Source organism: Carcharhinus amblyrhynchos, chromosome 19, assembly GCF_965287045.1.
Source record: "Carcharhinus amblyrhynchos chromosome 19, sCarAmb.v2.hapA, whole genome shotgun sequence".
NCBI classification, from domain to species: Eukaryota; Metazoa; Chordata; class Chondrichthyes; order Carcharhiniformes; family Carcharhinidae; genus Carcharhinus; species Carcharhinus amblyrhynchos.
Window position 1 is genome coordinate 42,504,437 of NC_137342.1, and position 19,205 is coordinate 42,523,641.

The window sequence follows — 19,205 nt, forward strand, 5'->3', positions numbered from 1 at the left end:
GATCAGCCATGATCTTATTGAATGGTGGAGCAGGCTCGAGGGGTCAGACGGCCTACCCCTGCTCCTAGTTCGTATGTTGGAAGCTATTATGAAAGACATTACAGCAAAGCACTTAGAAAAACTCAAAATAATCACGCAGATTCAACATGGTTTTGTGAAAGGGGGATTACAAAACCATGTTTAATTTATTGGAGTTCTTTGAAGGAGTCACATGTGCTGTAACTAAAGGGGAACAGTGGATATACTGTAATTTGATAAAATGTCACAGAGTTTCTTGCAGAAACTAAAAGCTTAATGGTGTAAGGGTAACATATTAACGTAAACAAAAGATTGGCCAGCTAAGTGGAAACTCAATAGGCACGACTGGGTCTTTTCCTAGTTGGCTGGAAGAAATGAGTGATGGGCCACAGGGATCAGTGTTGGGGCCCCATCTTCTTTCGCAATTCATATAATGACTTGGATAAAGGGATCAAAGGTATGGTTGCTAAATTTGCTGATGATAGATAGGTAGGAATATAACTTGTGAAGAGGTCATAAGGAGGCTACAAAGAGATATAGATAGTTAAGTGAGTGGGCAAAGATTTGGCAAAAGGAGTGTAATGTGGGCAAATGTGAAATTGTTCTTCCTGCCAAAATGGGACCAAAAAAAAGATAAAATATTACAGAGCTCTGAGACACAGAGGGATCTGGGTGTCCTAGTGCATGAATCACAAAAGACTAGCCTGTAGGTACAGCAAATAATTAGGAAAGCTAACAGAATGTTATTGTTTATTGCGAAGGGAATTTAATATAAAAGTAGAGGGGTTATGCTTCAGTTGTATAGGAAAGTGGTAGCTAATCCACCTGACACTAAGGGACAGTTTAGCATGGCTAATCCACCAAACCCGCACATCTTTGGACTACAGGAGCAAACTGGAGCACCCAGAAGTATCGGTCTCCTTATTTAAGAAAGGATGCAAATATATTAGAAGCAGTTCTGAAAGATTTACTAAACTACTATCAGGAATGCTCTAATGAGGAAAGATTGGATAGGCTAGGCTTGTATCTGCTAGAGTTTAAAAGAGTAAGAGGTCACTTGATTGAAATATAAGATCCCTATATTTCAATCGGGAGCGGGGGGGGGGGGGGGGGGGATGTGTGTGTGTGTGTGTGTGTGTGTGTGTGTGTGTGTGTGACTGTTTAAGATAAAGGACCGTGCATTTAAAACAGAGATGGGAAGAAATGTTTTCTTTCTTCAGAGGGTCAAAAGTGTTTGCTCCTCTCTTCCTCAAAAGGCAATGGAAGGAGTGTTTTGAATATTTTCAAGGCAGAGATAAACGCTTGATTAACAAAGGGATGTAAAGTTATCAGAGGTAGACGAGAATGTGGGGTCAAAAAGTTATAATCAGATCAGCCATGATTATAAATGAGTGGCAGAGCAGGCTCGAGGGGCCAAGTGGCCTATTCCTGTTCCTAATTCGTGTGTTCATTTAGAGAGTACATCTGATCCAATAAACCATTCTTCATTAGAATCGCAATCGTGTTATTTCCAGCACAGTTTTAGTAAAAGATTTGCTTATTTGTGGATATGTTTAAACTGTAGGGAACTGGCTTACATTTTTAAAACAGCCAGGAATTTCTACATGGAGGGGATTTCATACGGAAAGGAAAAAATAAATTCACAAAACCAAATTTCCCCTTTTAATTGAACCCTCGGCCAGGAAGAAATGAGGAAAGACACTGGTGAGGTCACATCTGGAATACTGTGTACAATGCTGGCCTCCTTTATACGAAAAGATGCAAATGCACCCTCAAGTACTTCAAGTCAATGAATTACAGCATCTTCTCAATGTGCCCTTGTCACCATGTAGGCAAGTACACCAGTCAATTCTTGGGCCCACAGACAGTTAGATTAGTCAATCTGTTCACTGCTGCTGATTGATTTGATTTATTATTGTCAGATGTATTAACACACAGTGAAAAGTATTGTTTCTTGCGTGCTATACAGACAAAACATACCTTTCATAGAGAATGAAAGACAGAGTGCAGAATGTAGTGTTACAATCACAGGATGTAGGGAAAGATCAACTTAGTGCAAGGTAAGTCCATTCAAAAGTCTGACAGCAGCAGGGAAGAAGCTGTTCTTGAGTTGGTTGGTACGTGACCTCAGACTTTTGTATCTTTTTCCCCGGAAGAAGGTAGAAGAGAGAATGTCCAGGGTGCGTGGGGTCCTTAATTATGCTGGCTGCTTTGCTGAGGCAGCAGGAAGTGTAGACAGAGTCAATGGATTGGTAGGCTGGTTTGCATGATGGATTGAGGGCTCAGTATTGGCCAAGACACCAGGCAAATTCTTCACTCTTATTCACCACACATGATATGAACAGTAGAATTATACCACATTAGGCATCTCTCTCTGCACACCTAGTCCACAACATTAGCAAAAACTTCCTGTTACTTTTGTTACAAAATCCAATGACTGATATAGAAACCCTACAGTGCAAGAGGGGACCATTTGGCCCATCGAGTCTGCACCAACCAACAATCCCACCCAGGCCCAATCCCCACAACCACATGAATTTATCCTAGCTAATCCACCTGACACTAAGGGACAGTTTAGCATGGCCAATCCACCAAACCCACACATCTTTGGACTACAGGAGCAAACTGGAGGACCCAGAAGAAACCCACGCAAACTTCACACAGACAGTGACCCAATCCAGGAATCGAACCTGGGTGCCTGGCGACATAAAGCAGCAGTGCTAACCACTGTGCCAATGTGCTGCCTAAGGTTACATAGCTATTACAAACATGGTTCCACGATAAGGTGGCAGGGTGGCACAGTGGTTAGCACTGCTGCCTCACAGCACCAGAAACCCTAGTTCAATTCCAACCTTGGATCTTGCATGTTCTTCCCATGTCTGCGTGGGTTTCCTCTGGGTGCTCCTGTTTCCCCCCACAGTCCAAAGATGTGCAACTTTGGTGGATTGGCCATGCTAAATTGCACCTTATTGTCCCAAGGTGTGTAGGTTAAGGGGATTAGCGGGATAAACTCGCAGGATTATTAGATTAAAGCCTGGGTAAGATATTCTGTTGTAGAGTCAGTACAGACCTGATGGGCTGAATGGCCTCCTTCTGCGCTGTAGCAATTCTATGAAGGAATTAGTTATGAAGGATTGAACCTTGGAAACTATACAATTAAAATTCTAAACTACTGACATTATGTTTTGGAGTCACAGACCCACCAAATGGAGCCAACAATCTGGATCCACCAACAACTCTGTTTCAATCCAAGCCTTTCTGTTGCAGGAATTGTGAACAGGAGCCAGGCTCCTCTCTGAAAGGGGTGTAAAATTGGAGAGAGTCATTCAGGGCCCACACTCACATGGTTGCACCAGCTCTGCCACATTGGCAAGCACCTGGAAACAAGTGGCACTGATGCCAACAGATAAACGGCTTAGTGAGTAAAGAGGACCTTTTTAGCCAACTTTCATCATACCCACACACACAGGATTTAAACAGAAGGCACATTTTCTCCATGTTCATTTCTCTTTCTACTTACTTGTAACCTATACACTGATAGGCCATTGCATGCACAGTCGTACACTTCACATTTGGGGGAAAGATGTGATTAATCTCCTTTGGAACAGGCTTAGTGGAAACAATGTACAGGAATGTGAGGTGAGGTCTGCTCCATGCGTACTCAATCAACGTAAACGTTTTACCTGTACCTTAGGCAGAGGAGAAAATAATGACAATTAAAACAATACGTATCAGATCTTGATCTGTGTCGTAAATAAAATTGTCTATCTTTTCAACAGTTGAACTAGGAATAGAAATTTGCACTTGACAGGGGTAGGGAGGGAAGAGACATTGTTCCAGCTTTGAAGAATCAAACATAACAATTTAGCACATTTTCCTTTCTCTCCATCAATCACCATTTTAATTATCCAATTTCCAGAGAGCTCCTTGTATTATGTGGCACATCGACTTACAACAGAATCATCAGGAGACCTTATAGCTTAATACTTACATTAGAACGACAGCACAATGGTTTTTGATTTGATTTATTGTCACATGTATTAACATACAGTGAAAAGTATTGCTTCCTGCGTGCTATACAGACAAAGCATACCATTCATAGAGAAGGAAACGAAAGGGTGCAGAATGTAGTGTTACAGTTATAGCTAGAGTGTAGAGAAAGATCAACTTAATGCGAGGTAGGTCCATTCAACAGTCTGACAGCAGCAGGCAAGAAGCTGTTCTTGCGTCAGTTGGTACATGAATTCAGGCTTTTGTATCTTTTTCCCTACACGAGAAGGTGGAAGAGAGAACGTCCGGGGTGTGTGGGGTCCTTAATTATGCTGGCTGCTTTGCCGAGGCAGCAGTAAGTGTAGACAGGGTCAATGGATGGGAGGCTGATTTGCGAGATGGATTGGGTTACATTCACAACCTTTTACAGTTCCTTGCGGTTCTGGGCCGAGCAGGAGCCATACCAAGCTGTGATACAACCAGAAAGAATGCTTTCTATGGTGCATCTTTAAAAGTTGGTGAGAGTTAGCACTGCTGCCTCAAAGCGCCAGGGACCTGGGTTCAATTCCGGCCTCAGGTCACTGTCTGTGCGGAGTCTCACCTTCTCCCCATGTCTGTGTGGTGCTCTGGTTTCCTCCCACAGTCCCAATCCTATCGAACAGGGGCATCAGCCATGCTAAATTCTCCCTCAGTGCACCTGAACAGATGCCGGAGTGTGGCACCTGTTCAGGTACACTGGGGATTTTCACAGTAACTTAATTGCAACGTTAACATAGATCTACTTATGACACTAATAAAACTTTAAAAACAAGCTCTTACTTTTTCCTCTCCTTCCCTCCTCCACTTCCCTCCCTGTATTCCTTTCTCCCCTCCTTTAATAAAGAGCGAGTTAACGTCTCTGCTCTTTTGAGTGGCAGGAGGGAATGCTTTCTCGGTCAAGCTTTTACAGGCTCCCTACTTTCCACCTCTTGGTCTGTAGCCTTTCAGGTTACAGCATTCAAGCCGCTGAAGATAGGATTGGGCAGTGGGCACAGGAAGCAAGTTCAGGGTGAGGTGATGGCCTCGTGGTGTTATCGCTAGACTATTAATCCCGAAATTCAAATAATATTCTGGGGATCCTGTTTGGAATCCCGCCACGGCAGACGGTGGAATTCAAATTCAATAAAAAAATACCCGGAATTAAGAATCTACTGATGATCGTAAAAACCATTGTCAACTGTCGGAAAAGCCCACCCGATTCACTAAATGTCCCTTTCGGGAAAGAAATCTGCCGTCCTTACCTGGTCTGGCCTACGTGCGACTCCAGAGCCACACCAGTGTGGCTGACTCTCAACTGCCCTCCGAGGGCTACCAGGGATGGGCAATAAATGCTGGCCAGCCAGCGATGCCCATGTCCCATGAACGAATGGGAAAAAATCTCATTCCAAATCTAAGAGACCTGACCTTGCCTGTACCAAAACAGAAGCTGCTGACTTCTTAAATGGAGAGTGAAAGGAACAAACGGAAAAGGAAGGTCATCTTGTTATCAGGAACGTCATAGCAGATGGTGTGGCTGTGAACTTCCAACGTCCTCCGGCCACTTTCATCACGCAGGGAGGGGAGAGGAATAAATTAAAATGAAAAACCAGGGCATAATGGCTATTTTATTTCCTGGTAGCAATTGTGGTGATTTAATTCATCATTTCCACATCACAGCTGAGGAAGTGGCACGGTAGCACAGTGGTTAGCACTGCTGCCTCACAGCTCCAGGGACCCGGGTTCAATTCCCAGCTTGGGCCGCTGTCCGTGTGGAGTTTGCACATTCTCCCCGTGGGTTTCCTCCGAGTGCTCCAGTTTCCTCCCACAGTCCAAAGATGTGCAGATTAGGTGCATTGGCCATGCTAAATTGCCCCTTAGTGTTCCAGGATGTGTAGATTAGAGGGATTAGCAGGGTGAATATGTAGGGTTACAAGGATAGGGCCTAGGTGGGATTGTTGTCGGTGCAGACATGATGGGCCGAATGGCTTCGTCCTGCACTGTAGGGATCCCATGATTAGATCAAGCCATTCAAAAGAACTTTCAACAACTTAAGAACATTTGCAAGCAACGGAATAAGACAATGTGATCACAATGAGGTCAGAAGCTTCTTCCAAAGCCAGATATAAATCCGAAAAATAATCAAAATTTGGAACAAAAGCAAAGCAATGAATTTTACTCAATTAATTTCTGGGAACAGCGTGAAGCTTCAGCAGTTACTAAGAAACAAAAAAAAAACAAACATTCCAAAACAATGTGGTTCAGTGGGTAGACTGCCACTGCCAGAAGCTCCAGGTTCATTTCCTGCCCCAGGGTAAAAGGAAGGGATGGAAATGTGGCTAAACAGGTTGCGTAACAACCCATAAATCTTTCCCACATACGGTAGTAGTATTAGTAGCAGGTGGTGACGGCAAGGAAGATTCCTGGTCAGCCACCTGACAGAAAGAATGCTGAAGCCTCCACCATCACTACACACAGCTCCACGTGTGTAAATGTGCCCGTCGCCATAGCAACTCAGGAGCCCCAAAGTGAACCGTAACACGCCTCTAACACAGCATGAGGAAATCCTTCTTGTGGGGAAGAGAAAGAAATACGCGAGGAAATATGGAGGAACGGAGGAGAGGAAAAAGTAAGAGTTTATTTAAAAAGTTTATTCCGTTAGTGTCATTTTTGTTAATGTCACAAATAGGCCAACGTTAACACTGCCATTAAGTTACTGTGAAAATCCCCTAGTCCCACATTCGGGTGCCTGTCTGGGTACACTGAGGGGCCATTTACAATGGCCAATGCACCTAACCAGCACATCTTTCAGACTGTGGGAGGAAACCCATGCAGACCTGGGGAGAACGTGCAGACTCGACACAGACACAAGCTGGGAACTGAACGCAGGTCCCTGATGGCAGTGTTTCGGGGAGTACAGTATTTACTGAAGTTTGCAGGTGAAGGAACAATGCGAACAAGATCGAAATAACAGTGCTATGAGGCAGCAGTGCTAACCGCTGTGCTACCGTGCCACCCCAAAAGAGGGAGAGCAAGAGAGAGGCGAGAAGGAGGGAGCACGGAAAGGGATTGTGACAAGGTGGATGGTGGAGCTCAAGTCAAATAAACAAAGTGCAGTGAGGGGCTAACACCCTCTTACATTAGCTGTACGTCCTGGACCACAGCCAAAGCTCTACCTAATTTCCACTCACCTGCAAATCCCATTATTTGAATTACACGTCCTGGGGAAACATCCTGCTTCAGTATCTGTCGCTGCTCTGGAGTCAGTTCAATGTTGTTTATCTCAAGCCTTCATTGAAGAGAAAAAGTAATCAACGTCGTCCAACTACTCTAAAGGTCTCTTGAGATAATTGGAGTAAAACGCAACATCCTACTTCTTTAAGCCTCACCATAATCTATTAATGAGTTTGAAGTTACTGAACATAGCTGTTCCAGGCCATGATGTGGAGCAGTAAGATGTGTGTTTAACATTAACACTTGTAACCTATTCTTATCATTACTTTGACACAGAGTGCCGGAAAGGGAAAGGGAAAGGGAGGTTTTGAGAGAGTTAGAGGGTGGGGGAGTGAGGATACTGGATAGGAATTGGGAGAAAACTTGCAAAAGATGAGCAGAGGCAAGTTCAAAGAGATATTTTTTGGGCTGCTATTAAACACTTCAAGAGTTTAGGAGGCAACTGGAAAGAACAGGATCATGATAGATAAAGGCTTTCCAAACAGCGATAGATTAGACTAGATGTAGGATTAGAATCCCTACAACGCAGAAGAGGCAATTTGGTCCACCAAGTCTGCACTGACACTTTTACCCAAGCCCTCTGCCCTACCCTACCCCTGAAAACCCACACATTTACAATGACTAATCCATCTAACCTACACATCTTGGGACATGGGGCGGGACGAGAGAATCCCGCTGCTAACAAACAACGCATCATCTCCCATCAGCAGAAATACACAGCTGAGAGGCTGGAACATCGTCCATTGACTCAACGGGGATGGGGGACTTTTCTGGCCCTTCCTACTGGTGGGAATTGTAGACATCAGCAGGACAGGAAGATCCTGCCAATGACCAAAGGTGAGCCACCTCCACTGCTGGAAAACATGTTGCTGGGAGGTGGATTGGAAAATCCTGCCCTCTGTTTCTCCCTCCACAGATACTGCAAGACCTGCTGAGTACTCCAGCACTTTCTGCTCATCTTTCCAATCTCCAGCATCAGCAGAATTTTGCTTTTATCAAAGTTCCCGTTACCCATTCCAGGAGCAAGATTGTCCTAAATCACCCAGCCTTGATGGAATTATTTCTGACTTATTTAGAAATGCACAATATTCAACAGTTCACCTGCTAGAGTCCTGAGGTGGGCGTTTTCTGCTGGCTGGATTCTCCATCAAGTGGAGCGCACAGAATAGATTATAATGAATCCTGGAATATTTAGAGAAAAATAGTTCAGAGCAATAGTTAAACCTCAACATCAGACCAACTTTCCCACGCAAAGGGATGACTTCATGCTCATCGAGACTAGGAATGTTAATCCAGGAGAATGGAAATACACAGGATTTCAGTGTCAGTATCAAGGACTCCCAGGACAAATATTTAGATATAGAGCAAAAATTTTCCCTCTGTCCCAACTTCAGAATTGTTGCAACAGATTACCCACAAACGTTAGCCTATTGCTAATTCAACACTGAACTAAGCTCAGTCACACACAATGTAGAGGTGCCGGCATTGGACTGGGGTGGCACAGCAAGAAGTCTCACAACACCAGGTTAAAGTCCAACAGGTTTAATTGGAATCATGGGCTTTCGGAGTGCTGTTCCTTCCTCATCAGGTGAGTCACTTGTTAACAAGGGACTGTGCGTCTGTACACAGGTCAGCCTGCCTTACTACTCCTTCTGAGAAGCAATTGCTTTTGCAACTAAAGGCAATTGGAGTTCAGGCAATTATTGTGGGCGGGTTTAGAAAAGTCAAAAAAAAAACTGGAAACATCAAGGGTTCGGGCAGCATCTGCTGAAAGAAAGAACTCTCCATTCACCTGACGAAGAGGGAAACCTCGAAAGCTTGTGAGTCTATTATCAAATAAATCGGTTGGACTAAAACCTGGTGTTGTCAGACTTTTTACTGAAAGAAAGATTCCCAGACGGGGAAATCACAAGTTGTTACCTTCGCTGCCTGGCTCAAGTCATCAAGGCAATGCACTTTGACACTGCCATTTACAGTGCTAACAATGAGTAGAATCTTCTACGGATTAGTTATTTTCAGGAGTCACGACCATTTCCACCAAGAGGCAGCTTAACTGGCTAGCTCCACGTCCGTCGCTGAGTTAAGGATGGCAGGAGCGTTTCTCGGACCAGAGGCCCACAGTGATATCCTGTCAGCGGGATCAATGGACATCGCTCTGGCTGACAGGAGATCTCAAGGGTGCCTCGAGATGGCGATATATTTACAAGTCAGGATGGTGTGTGACTTGGCAGGAGACTTGCAAGTGGTGGTGTTTACATGGGTCTGCTGCTTTTATCCTTCTAGTTAGGAGAGGTTTTTAAAAAACAAACACAACAAACGCTAAGCAAAATAGGAATAAGATGATTCCATCACCACAAGGAAAGGGAAAGGGAGAGAAAGCTCCAACACTTGGGCGATGGAAACAGAAAGGACGCGTAAGTACTTCAAGAAACATAGAGGAGGCAGCGCTTCTTTTGTTCATCTCTACAGAGGAGATAGGAAACACACAATCCATCTAAAGTCAATGACAAGATCTATAGTTTTGGTGTCCTTATAGAACATAGAACAGTACAGGCCCTTCGGCCCTCGATGTTGTGCCGAGCTACATCCGAACCCAAGATCGAGCTATCCCACTCCCTATCATTCTGGTGTACTCCATGTGCCTATCAAATAACCGTTTGAAAGTTCCTAAAGTGTCCGACTCCACTATCACAGCTGGCAGTCCATTCCACACCCCAACCACTCTGAGTAAAGAGCCTTCCTCGGACATCCCTCCTTTATCTCCCACCATGACCCTTAAAGTTATGTCCCCTAGTGACAGCTACTTTCACTCGAGGAAATAGTTTTTGCTTGTCCACTCTGTCTATCCCCCTCGTCATCTTACAAACCTCTATTAAGTCCCCGCTCATCCCCCTCTGCTCTAAAGAGAAAGGCCACAGCTCCCTCAACCTTTCCTCATAAGACCTACCCTCCAAACCAGGCAGCATCCTGGTAAATCTCCTCTGCACTCTCTCTTATAGTGAGGTGACCAGAACTGCACACAATATTCCAAACGTGGTCTCACCAAGATCCTGTACAGTTGCAGCATAACCCCACAGCTCTTAAACTCAAACCCCCTGTTAATAAACGCTAACACACTATAAGCCTTCTTCATGGCTCTATCCACTTGAGTGGCAATTTCTGAGGAAGGATGTCCTTGCTATAGAGAGAGTACAGTGAAGGTTTACCAGGCTGATTCCTGAGATGGCAGGTCTAACATATGAGGAGAGACTAAGTCGGTTAGGATTATATTCATTGGAGTTTAGAAGAGATAAGGGGGCAAACTTTTTAGATTTGAGGTGAGAAAAAATGTCTTCACCCAGAGGGTGGTGACTGAGCGGAATTCACTACTGCAGGAAGTAGGTGAGACCAAGACGTTCCCTGATTTCAAGAAGAAATTAAAATAGCTGTTGGGGCCAAAAGGATCAAGGGTTACGGGTGGCATGGTGGCCAGGTTTGATTCCGGGCTTGGGTCACTTGCTGTGTGGAGTCTGCATGTTCTTCCCATGTCTGTGTGGGTTTCCTCCAGGTGTTCCAGTTTCTTCCCACAATCCAAAACACGTGCTGGTTAGGTGCATTGGCCAGGCTAAATTCACCTTCAGTGTACCCGAGCAGATGCCGGAGTGAGGCGACTAGGGGATTTTCACAGTAACTTCATTGCAGTGTTGATGTAAGTCTACTCATGACTAATAAATAAACTTTATATTACTGTACTTTATATGGGGGGTGGTGGGGGGGGGGGGGGGGGGGGGGGGAGGTGAGATTAGGATATTGAATTCAATGGTCAGCCATTATTAAAACAAATGGTGGAGCGGGCTTGGAGGACTGAATGGCCTCCTCCTGCTTCTAGTTTCTATAAACAACCACCAAGACATATCATAAAGTTTTCAGCATGAAAACAGGCCCAACGGTCCAACTTGTCCATGCTACTGTGTTTTTGTTAAACTCCTAAGCTAGTCCCACTTGTCCTTATTTGGCCCATATCCCTCTATACCCATCATACCTATGTAACTATCTAAATGCTTTTTAAAAGACAAAATTGTACCCGCCTCTAATACTACCTCTGGCAGCTTGTTCCAGATACTCACCACCTTCTATGTGAAATAATTACCCCTCTGGACCCTTTTGTATCTCTCCCCTCTCACCTTAAACCAATGCCCTCTAGTTTCAGACTCCACCTTTTCCTACTTTTGGAAAAAGATATTGACTATCTAGCTGATCCATGCCCCTCATTATGTTATAGACTCTATAAGATCACCTGTAAACCTCCTACGCTCCAAAGAAAAACATCCCAGTCTATCCAGCCTCTCCTTATAACTCAAACCATCACGTTCCAGGAGCATCCTAGTAAATCTTTTCTGCACTCTTTCTAGTTTAATAACATCCTTTCTGTAATAGGGTGACTACAACTGCACATAATATTCCAAGTGTGGTCTTACCAATGTCCTGTACAACTTCAACAAGATGTTCCAACACTTGTATTCAGTGTCACAGGCATTAGAAACTATAGAAGGGGGTCTATATCAGGAGTCTGTCCTACCTGCTGCTGATATTGATATCCTTCTCTCTCAAGGCAAACAGCAAGGTAGCCATGCAGTACAAGATCTCGGTCACCTCGGTTATGGGCAGGGTCGAACGGGTTTGCAGGAGACAGGAAATCAGTCCCTGGATGTCTTCCACGCCTCCGGACAGGAGAATGATCACAGCCAGTATCGCCCACACGTGTGTAGTCTAAATTATATAAAATCATACAGTGACTTTTTTTAGTATATATTTATGGAATCAGAGGAAGCGAGTGGTATTGCGGCTTCCGCAAACATACATCTCTAGTACGGTCTCAAACCAGTTGCAAATCTCAACCCCTGTTGTCTGTGAAGGCAATTAGTAGCATTATGGGAGTGGGAACAAATACTAGCCATCTAAAAGGTACAGTAAGAAGTCTCACAACACCAGGTTAAAGTCTAACAGGTTTCTATGGTAGCACAAACTCTGAGCGTTGCTCCTTCCTCAGGTGAGGAAGGACCAACACTCCGAAAGCTCATACTACCAAATAAACCTGTCGGACTTTACGCTGGTGTTGTGAGATTTCTTACTGTGCTTACCCCCACTCCAATGCCAACATCTCCACGTCACCTAATAGGTGACAGAATGAACATTTATGTAAAGAGAGAGGAGTGTTCGGAGGTTTGTTTTGTTTTCTGATTTCCACTCCTATCCTGCGTGTGTCAATCCCTCACTGGAATGTGATCCATCCCAGGCTTCAGCTGCCCTCCACATAACAAGAATAATGTGCATTTATGTAGCACCTTTAACATGGCAAGCCTTGCCGCAGTGCTTCACAGCAGCGACTATCAAGATGGGACGCCAAGTCATAATGGTAATTATTAGGACAGGTGACCAAAAACTGGTTTTTGAAGCTTTAAGGATGTCTTAACGGAGGAGCAGTGAAAGGTAGAGAGACACGGAGAGACTTAGGGCCAAGGTATCTGGGGAACTCCAGGGACCAGTAAGTGGTAAATGTAAGAGATCAGGGAAGAATCGTAGGATAACACAATACTTAACTGTGCGCAGTTTTGGGCGCCGTACTTACTCAAGGATACTTTGGCCTTGGAGGGAGTGCAGAGGAGGTTTACTAGGCTGATGCCGGAGTTGAGGGGGTTGAGCTATGAGGAGAGGCTGAATAAACTAGGCTTGTACTCGTTAAGAGTTTAGAAGAATGAGGGGAGATCTCATTGAGACGTATAAGATGATGAATGGGATGGATAGGATAGAGGTGGAGAGACTCTTTCCGCTCAGAAAGGACAGTAGGACTAGGGGGCACAGCCTCAAGATAAAGGGGGGGCGGTTTAGAACGGAGTTGAGGAGGAACTTCTTCACTCAAAGGGTGGTGAATCTCTGGAATTCTCTGCCCGTTGAGGTGGTGGAGGCTGCCTCGCTAAATATTTTTAAGACGCAGTTTGATGGGTTTTTGATAAGAGAGGGGATTAAGGGTTATGGGGAGGGGGCAGGAATGTGGAACTGAGACACGACAGATCAGCCATGATCTTACTGAATGGCGGGGCAGGCTCGAAGGGCTAGATGGCCTCCTCCTGCTCCTATTTCTTATGTTCTTATGTTCTTAAGGAGGCCATTCAACCCATCATGCCTGTGGCAGATTTTTAAACAGCGCTCTCCCCATAGTCTCACTCAATAGGAATGAGGAGCAGAAGTAAGCAAATTCAGCACTTCAAGCCTGTTCTGCCATTCAATCAAATCATGGCTGATCTCTCCCTGGTCTCAAATCTAGCTCCCCATCTGTTCCCCATATCCCTTTTTTAAATTAGAAATATATCTATCTCCTTCTTGAAACCATTTAATGATTCAGACTCCATCGCACTATGGGGCAACGAGTTCCACAAATTCACCAAGTAGTAGTTCCTCAGATTTTAAATCTACCGCCTCTCAACCTATACCAATGACCTCATTGTAGATTGCCCCAGATGAGGCAAGTATTAATTCATTCCCTTTTGAAAAATCACTATTGAATCTGCTTCCACCACCCTTTCAGAGGAGTGTATTCCAGATGGTATGAGCCCACTGTGTAAGCAACAAAACATTCCTCATGTGGCCTTGGGTTCATCCGCCAGCCCTCAACTCTCCTTTCCCTGAAAGCCGTTTCTCCTAACTAACTCCATCAAAGCCCTTCAGAATTCTGTATGCCCGCGTTGAATTTCCCTTTAACCTTCTCTGTGGTAATAGTTGATTACATCATTACAGATTCTCAACAAGTTTGGGATGACTGAAAGAACTGGATTTTAGGCTGCATTGTTATTAGAGCTCGAAAACAATGAAATTCAGGTCAAATGTAAGTTTCACATAACTGCACTTTAGAGTGGCAGGCACAACAGGATAATTCACTCCTGAGTCTCCAAGAGTTACTTGAGAGAAAACAGGCAGAGTGAATTCGCGTGAGGCTTGTAAAATTATGAAGAGATTAAATCACAAATATTCGATGACAAACAACAGCAGCAGCATGTGTACCAGTTACAAGATGCACTGCAAAAACTCAAGGCTTCTTAGACAGCACCTTCTAAACCTACGACTGCTGTGCTTTAGAAAGACGAGGGCAGCTGACATATGGGAACTTCACCACCTGCAAGTTCCTCTCTGAGCCACTCACCATTCTAACTTGGAAATATCTCGCCATTCCTTAGCTATCATGGGGTCAAAAGTCTGGAATTCCCTTCCCAGCAGCACCGCAGGTGTATCTACACCACGGGGTCTGCAGCGGTTCAAGAAGATGGCACAGCACCACCTTCTCAAGGGCAACTAGGGATGGACAATAAATGCCGGCTGACCTAGGGAAGCCCACATCCCGTGAATGAATAACGAAAAGATACAGATTATTTTAATGGAGAGGAATTGTGGAATTACAGATCAGTCACATAACCCATATTGGATTAGAATCACAGAATGGTTACAGCACGGGAGGAGACTCTCTTCGGGCTGTCATGTTGATGCTGGCTCTTTGCAAGAGCAACTCAGCTATTCCCAATCCTCCATCTTTTCCCCGTAGCCCAGAAACTCTTTTTTTAACCCCTTTAAGGGGTTTATCCTGTTCACTTTTCAAAGCTATGACTATCTCTGCTTCCAGCACATGCTTGGACAGTGAACGCCAGATCCTAACCACTCGTTCTAGATAACAGGAAATACTGCTCTCCAGACTGTCACTCCCCTTTGCAGCAGCCAACTACAATGTTGCAGAAGAATTTGCTTCAAATTCTACAGTCCTTCGAAGAAGGGTTAAAAATTCCTCAGAGATGAGGATATTTCCGGTTTGGAAGTGTACGCTGCCAATCAGCGCCGAGTTTGGCAATGGGATTTTCCGAAGATTTTTTTTCGATTTGGTCACACTTTATCCTCCCCCCCGCTCCACTAGCATGTTTCTTTTAATAACCTCTCTGGGAGAATGGGCGGTTTGCTAGTGAGGCAATGCTCAAGTGTGTACTATCATTTGAATGCGGGGGTTGCCAACTGTGATTAATTGCATTCCTGGAGATTTAACCAATGACTCACACCTCACACTCCCCACCGCCCCCCTCCAACCACCTCACACACACACGAGCCATTTGCCGGCCAAGCATGTCTACGTTGATGGCGCACAACCTTCCTAAAGCAAGAAGACTCGTTATCCAATTGGATGATGCTCATCTGCCAGCCAAATGGCCATTCTCCTCCCCCCCACCACCTCGCAACTCCATTTTCAGTATTTTTATAGCCGGTGAAGCGACAGATTCAATCAAGGTGTTGAAAAGTGAATTTGATGATTATTTGAATAGAAACAATGCAGGGGTACAGGGGAAAAAGGGAATGGCACTAAGTCATGATGTTTGTTTGGAGAGCCAGTGAAGACAACTGGTCTCATGCTGTGCTGTAACAATTCTGTGATCCTGTGACATCCCTCCTTTAAGGCACTCCCAAACTTACCTCTTTGACCAAGTATTCGCCCACCCACCCCAACGTCTTCTGGTATGACTCAAAATCAAAGTTTAATGTTAAATTGCTTCTCTTAAACGTTTTGAGATGTTTTCCAACATTAAAGGCCCCAGACGATTGCAAGTTGTTGTTGAGAACAGATGGGGACAATGTGCGCAGAAAATCCCTTCCCACCCCACACAAACACCGTATATATACACACACACACAAACAAACATACCCCAGCTGCGTTAACCAAATTAGGTAGCGTCTGGGCCACAGATACTTCAGATTGCTTGAACAGAGGGTGTTCTTTAAGGCAATGCAAGATGGCTTCAGAGTTCACAGATGGGACATTCTGGAAAGACGCCACAAACCTAAATTTAAACATTTAAAAACAAAAGAAGTGACAGACTGGCAGCAAAGACAAAAAAATTAACAAAAATTGTAAATTGGCAACGGCAGAGGGATGATGGAACAAATGCGTTTCTCAAGACTGGAATTTATTTGTTCCAACTCCTCAATGTTAACTACATTATTCATCCCAATGTAATCATTGCTTAAATTTAGTTTCCTGGGATGTGTGCATTGCTGGCAAGGCCAGTGTTTGTTGTTCTTCCCTAGTAGCTCTTGAACTGAGTGGCTTGCTCAGCCATTTAAGAGTCAACCACATTGTTGTGGGTCTGGAGTCACATGTGGGCCAGAGCAGGTAAGGGCAGCCTAAAAAGGACATTAACAAACCAGATGGGCTTTTATGACAATTGACCATGGCTTCATGATCACCATTACTGAGGCTAGCTTTTCAATTCCAGAACATTAACTGAATTTAAATTCCATCAGCTGCGGTGTTGGGATACGTACCCCTGTCCCCAGGTGCATTAGCCTGGGCCTCTGGACTACCAGTCCAGTAAAATTATCATTATGCCACTCTCATTCGCTTTCTCCCTCTCTCTTGGCCTTTCTTCCACAATTTCACTCCTAATCCACATTCCCCTGAACCACACACTATCTCGAGGAGAAAGGGCTAGCAAGCATTTGTCCAAATAGTAAGCTTGCAACAAAGTATTCAATACTCGAAAACCCCTCAGATTTTCTCTCGGGAAGTGTAGACTGAGTGAATGGACGGGAGGCTGTTTTGAATGATGGACTGTCTATAATGTTTAGGCTTTTCTCCTAAAACCTTCTCCCCTCTCTGAGCAATTTTAAATTAGTAATCCCTCATCACTAATTTGCTAGCCAAGGAATTATTCATGTCAACAAAGCCCTTCATAATTAAAATCAAAATAATCCATTAAATGTCCCCTTAGCTCTCTTCATAGAAATGGAAATATTTGCAATGACCCCAATGATCTTCTCAGCAATAACCTCCCATCCCTAACAAATGTGGTGAATCAACACTGCCCTCTTTACACGATAATCAAATTGCTCCAATTAATATTTAACCTTCAGTATCTTCAACCAAAAGAGAAAATGCTGGAAAATCTCTGGCAGCATCCATAAGGAGAGAAAAGAACTAATGTTGCAAGTCCAGATCACCCTTTGTCGAAACGCCAATATCTCCACCCTCTCGATAAAGAGCAGCTGGAATTGGTAACTGCAGGGTGTTTCATACAGGCCTGATGGACATAGAATGAACATTTCAAATAGGGCAGCACAGTAGTTAGCGCTGTTGCCTCTCAGCACCAGGGACCAGGATTCGTTTTCCAGCTTGGGTCACCATCTGTGTGGAGTTTGCACATTCTCCCCATGTCTGCTTGGGTTTCCTCCAGGTGTTCCAGTTTCCTCCCACAGTCCAAAGATGTGTAGGTTAGTTGGATTGGCTGTGCTCAATTGCCCCTTAGTGTCAGGGGGACGAGCTAGGGTAAATGCTTGGGAGTAGGGCCTGAGTGGGATTGTGGTTGGTGCAGACTCAAAGGGCCAATTGGCCTCCTTCTGTATTGTAGGGTTCTAAACGCTTGATTTTGAACGGGAGGAATTTTTGCCTGTGGATTTGGGTAAGGAATGGTTAGATAGGCTCTATGGATAAATAGCGACATCTGGAATTCAATTACAATTCCTGGGGAGTTGCACGTAGGCAATGCAGTCTGAATACATCTGCTAAGTAACAATCCAGTTTGTGATTATTCTCTCTCGTTTTTAAAATTGATGTGCCTCTTCACGCAGTATTCTCGACCCATCAGCTCCTAGCCAACCACTGCAGCGCCGTAATCACCAGATTCCTCCCCCCTCACCAAGCACAACCCGAAACCTATAGCTGCATAACATTTTCAATGTTCAAATGGATGTAAAAATGGTCATTTTCAATGACACTGACTGTTACGTATCACCAGAAGCAACAGCACAGAATCACGGGGGCATTCTCCCAACCTCTCCATCAAACTCAACAGCAGCACTCTTTTCCCCTTCAAGTGTTTATCAGGCTGCCTAATTTACTCTTAGATGCATCCACGCTACTTGCCTTCTTGTGGTAGCGAGTTTCACATTGTAACCATTTCTCCTGAATTCCCTATTGGAGCCATTAGTGACGTTAGTTTGGTTCACCCCCCACCCCAGGCCCCTACAGTGGAGGCATCTTCTCTACATTTTCATTTGATTAATTATTGTTAGATGTATTAGTATACAGTGAAAAGTACTGTTTCTTGTGCACTAGGCAGACAAAGCATACCATTCAGAGGAGGAAAGTGCAAAACCTTGTTACTGTCATAGCTAGGGTGTAGAGAAAGATCAACTTAGTGCAAGGTAGCTCCATCCAGAAGTCTGACGGCAGCAGGGAAAAAGCTGTCCTTGAGTCGGTTGGTATGTGAGCTCAGGCTTTAGTATCTTTTTCCCCAAAGGAAGAAGGTGGAAGAGAGAACGTCTGGAGTGCATGAGGTCCTTAATTATGCTGGCTGCTTTTCCGAGGGAGGGACAGATGGGTGGCTGGTTTGAGTGATGGACTGTGGATAATGTCAAGCCATTTCCTAACTTTCAAGACCTATCAGGTCAAAATCTCAGTCATCGTCTTTTTAACAAAACAAAGCCATAGCCTGTTCAAATCTTCCTGATAAATACATTTTCTCAAATTAAAACACATCCTCTCAATTTTGTCCAGTTAAGTGTCCAATTATTCTGATACGGTGTCCGTATAGCTATGACTAGGATACAAGTGCGATATTCCAAACACTCGCCTTATGAGATTCAGCAGGCAAAGTTCATTTTCCTTTTTAATATTATTTTCCTTCAGAATCCGATCAATCTCCTTCACAGTGCTTTCTTCTCCTTTCCTGTACCGATAGTACAACTTCCTATATGGCACAAACTGTGAAATCAGATTCAGGAAAGGAACAATTCATTAGAAAGAAAACGCTTTCTGCTGTTCCATCGCTGTCTTTTCCTGCAAGGAATATCCTCTGCTTGGAGCCACGCTATCAGCAGCACCAATGTCAGGAACTTGGACATGGAAGGAATCAGATTACTCTTCCCATTCCGTATCTGCT

At 44.4% G+C, this 19,205-nt stretch overlaps 1 protein-coding gene across 5 annotated transcripts in view; it reads right to left on the minus strand.

The window, feature by feature from the left end:
• fbxo18 (F-box DNA helicase 1) overlaps positions 1 to 19,205 on the minus strand; it is a 50,715-nt gene that overhangs the window by 27,008 nt on the left and 4,502 nt on the right. For 3 of the 5 annotated variants that reach the window (XM_080207663.1, XM_080207662.1, XM_080207665.1), the window contains exons 4-9: positions 18,897 to 19,027; positions 15,971 to 16,106; positions 11,816 to 12,006; positions 8,359 to 8,439; positions 7,215 to 7,312; positions 3,539 to 3,707 (exon numbers count right to left, since the gene is read on the minus strand). In XM_080207663.1, the coding sequence (XP_080063789.1) occupies positions 3,539 to 3,707; positions 7,215 to 7,312; positions 8,359 to 8,439; positions 11,816 to 12,006; positions 15,971 to 16,106; positions 18,897 to 19,027 (806 nt within the window). The remainder of the gene's footprint in view (positions 1 to 3,538; positions 3,708 to 7,214; positions 7,313 to 8,358; positions 8,440 to 11,815; positions 12,007 to 15,970; positions 16,107 to 18,896; positions 19,028 to 19,205) is intronic. The other 2 variants (XM_080207666.1, XM_080207667.1) reach the window with 2 other exon arrangements.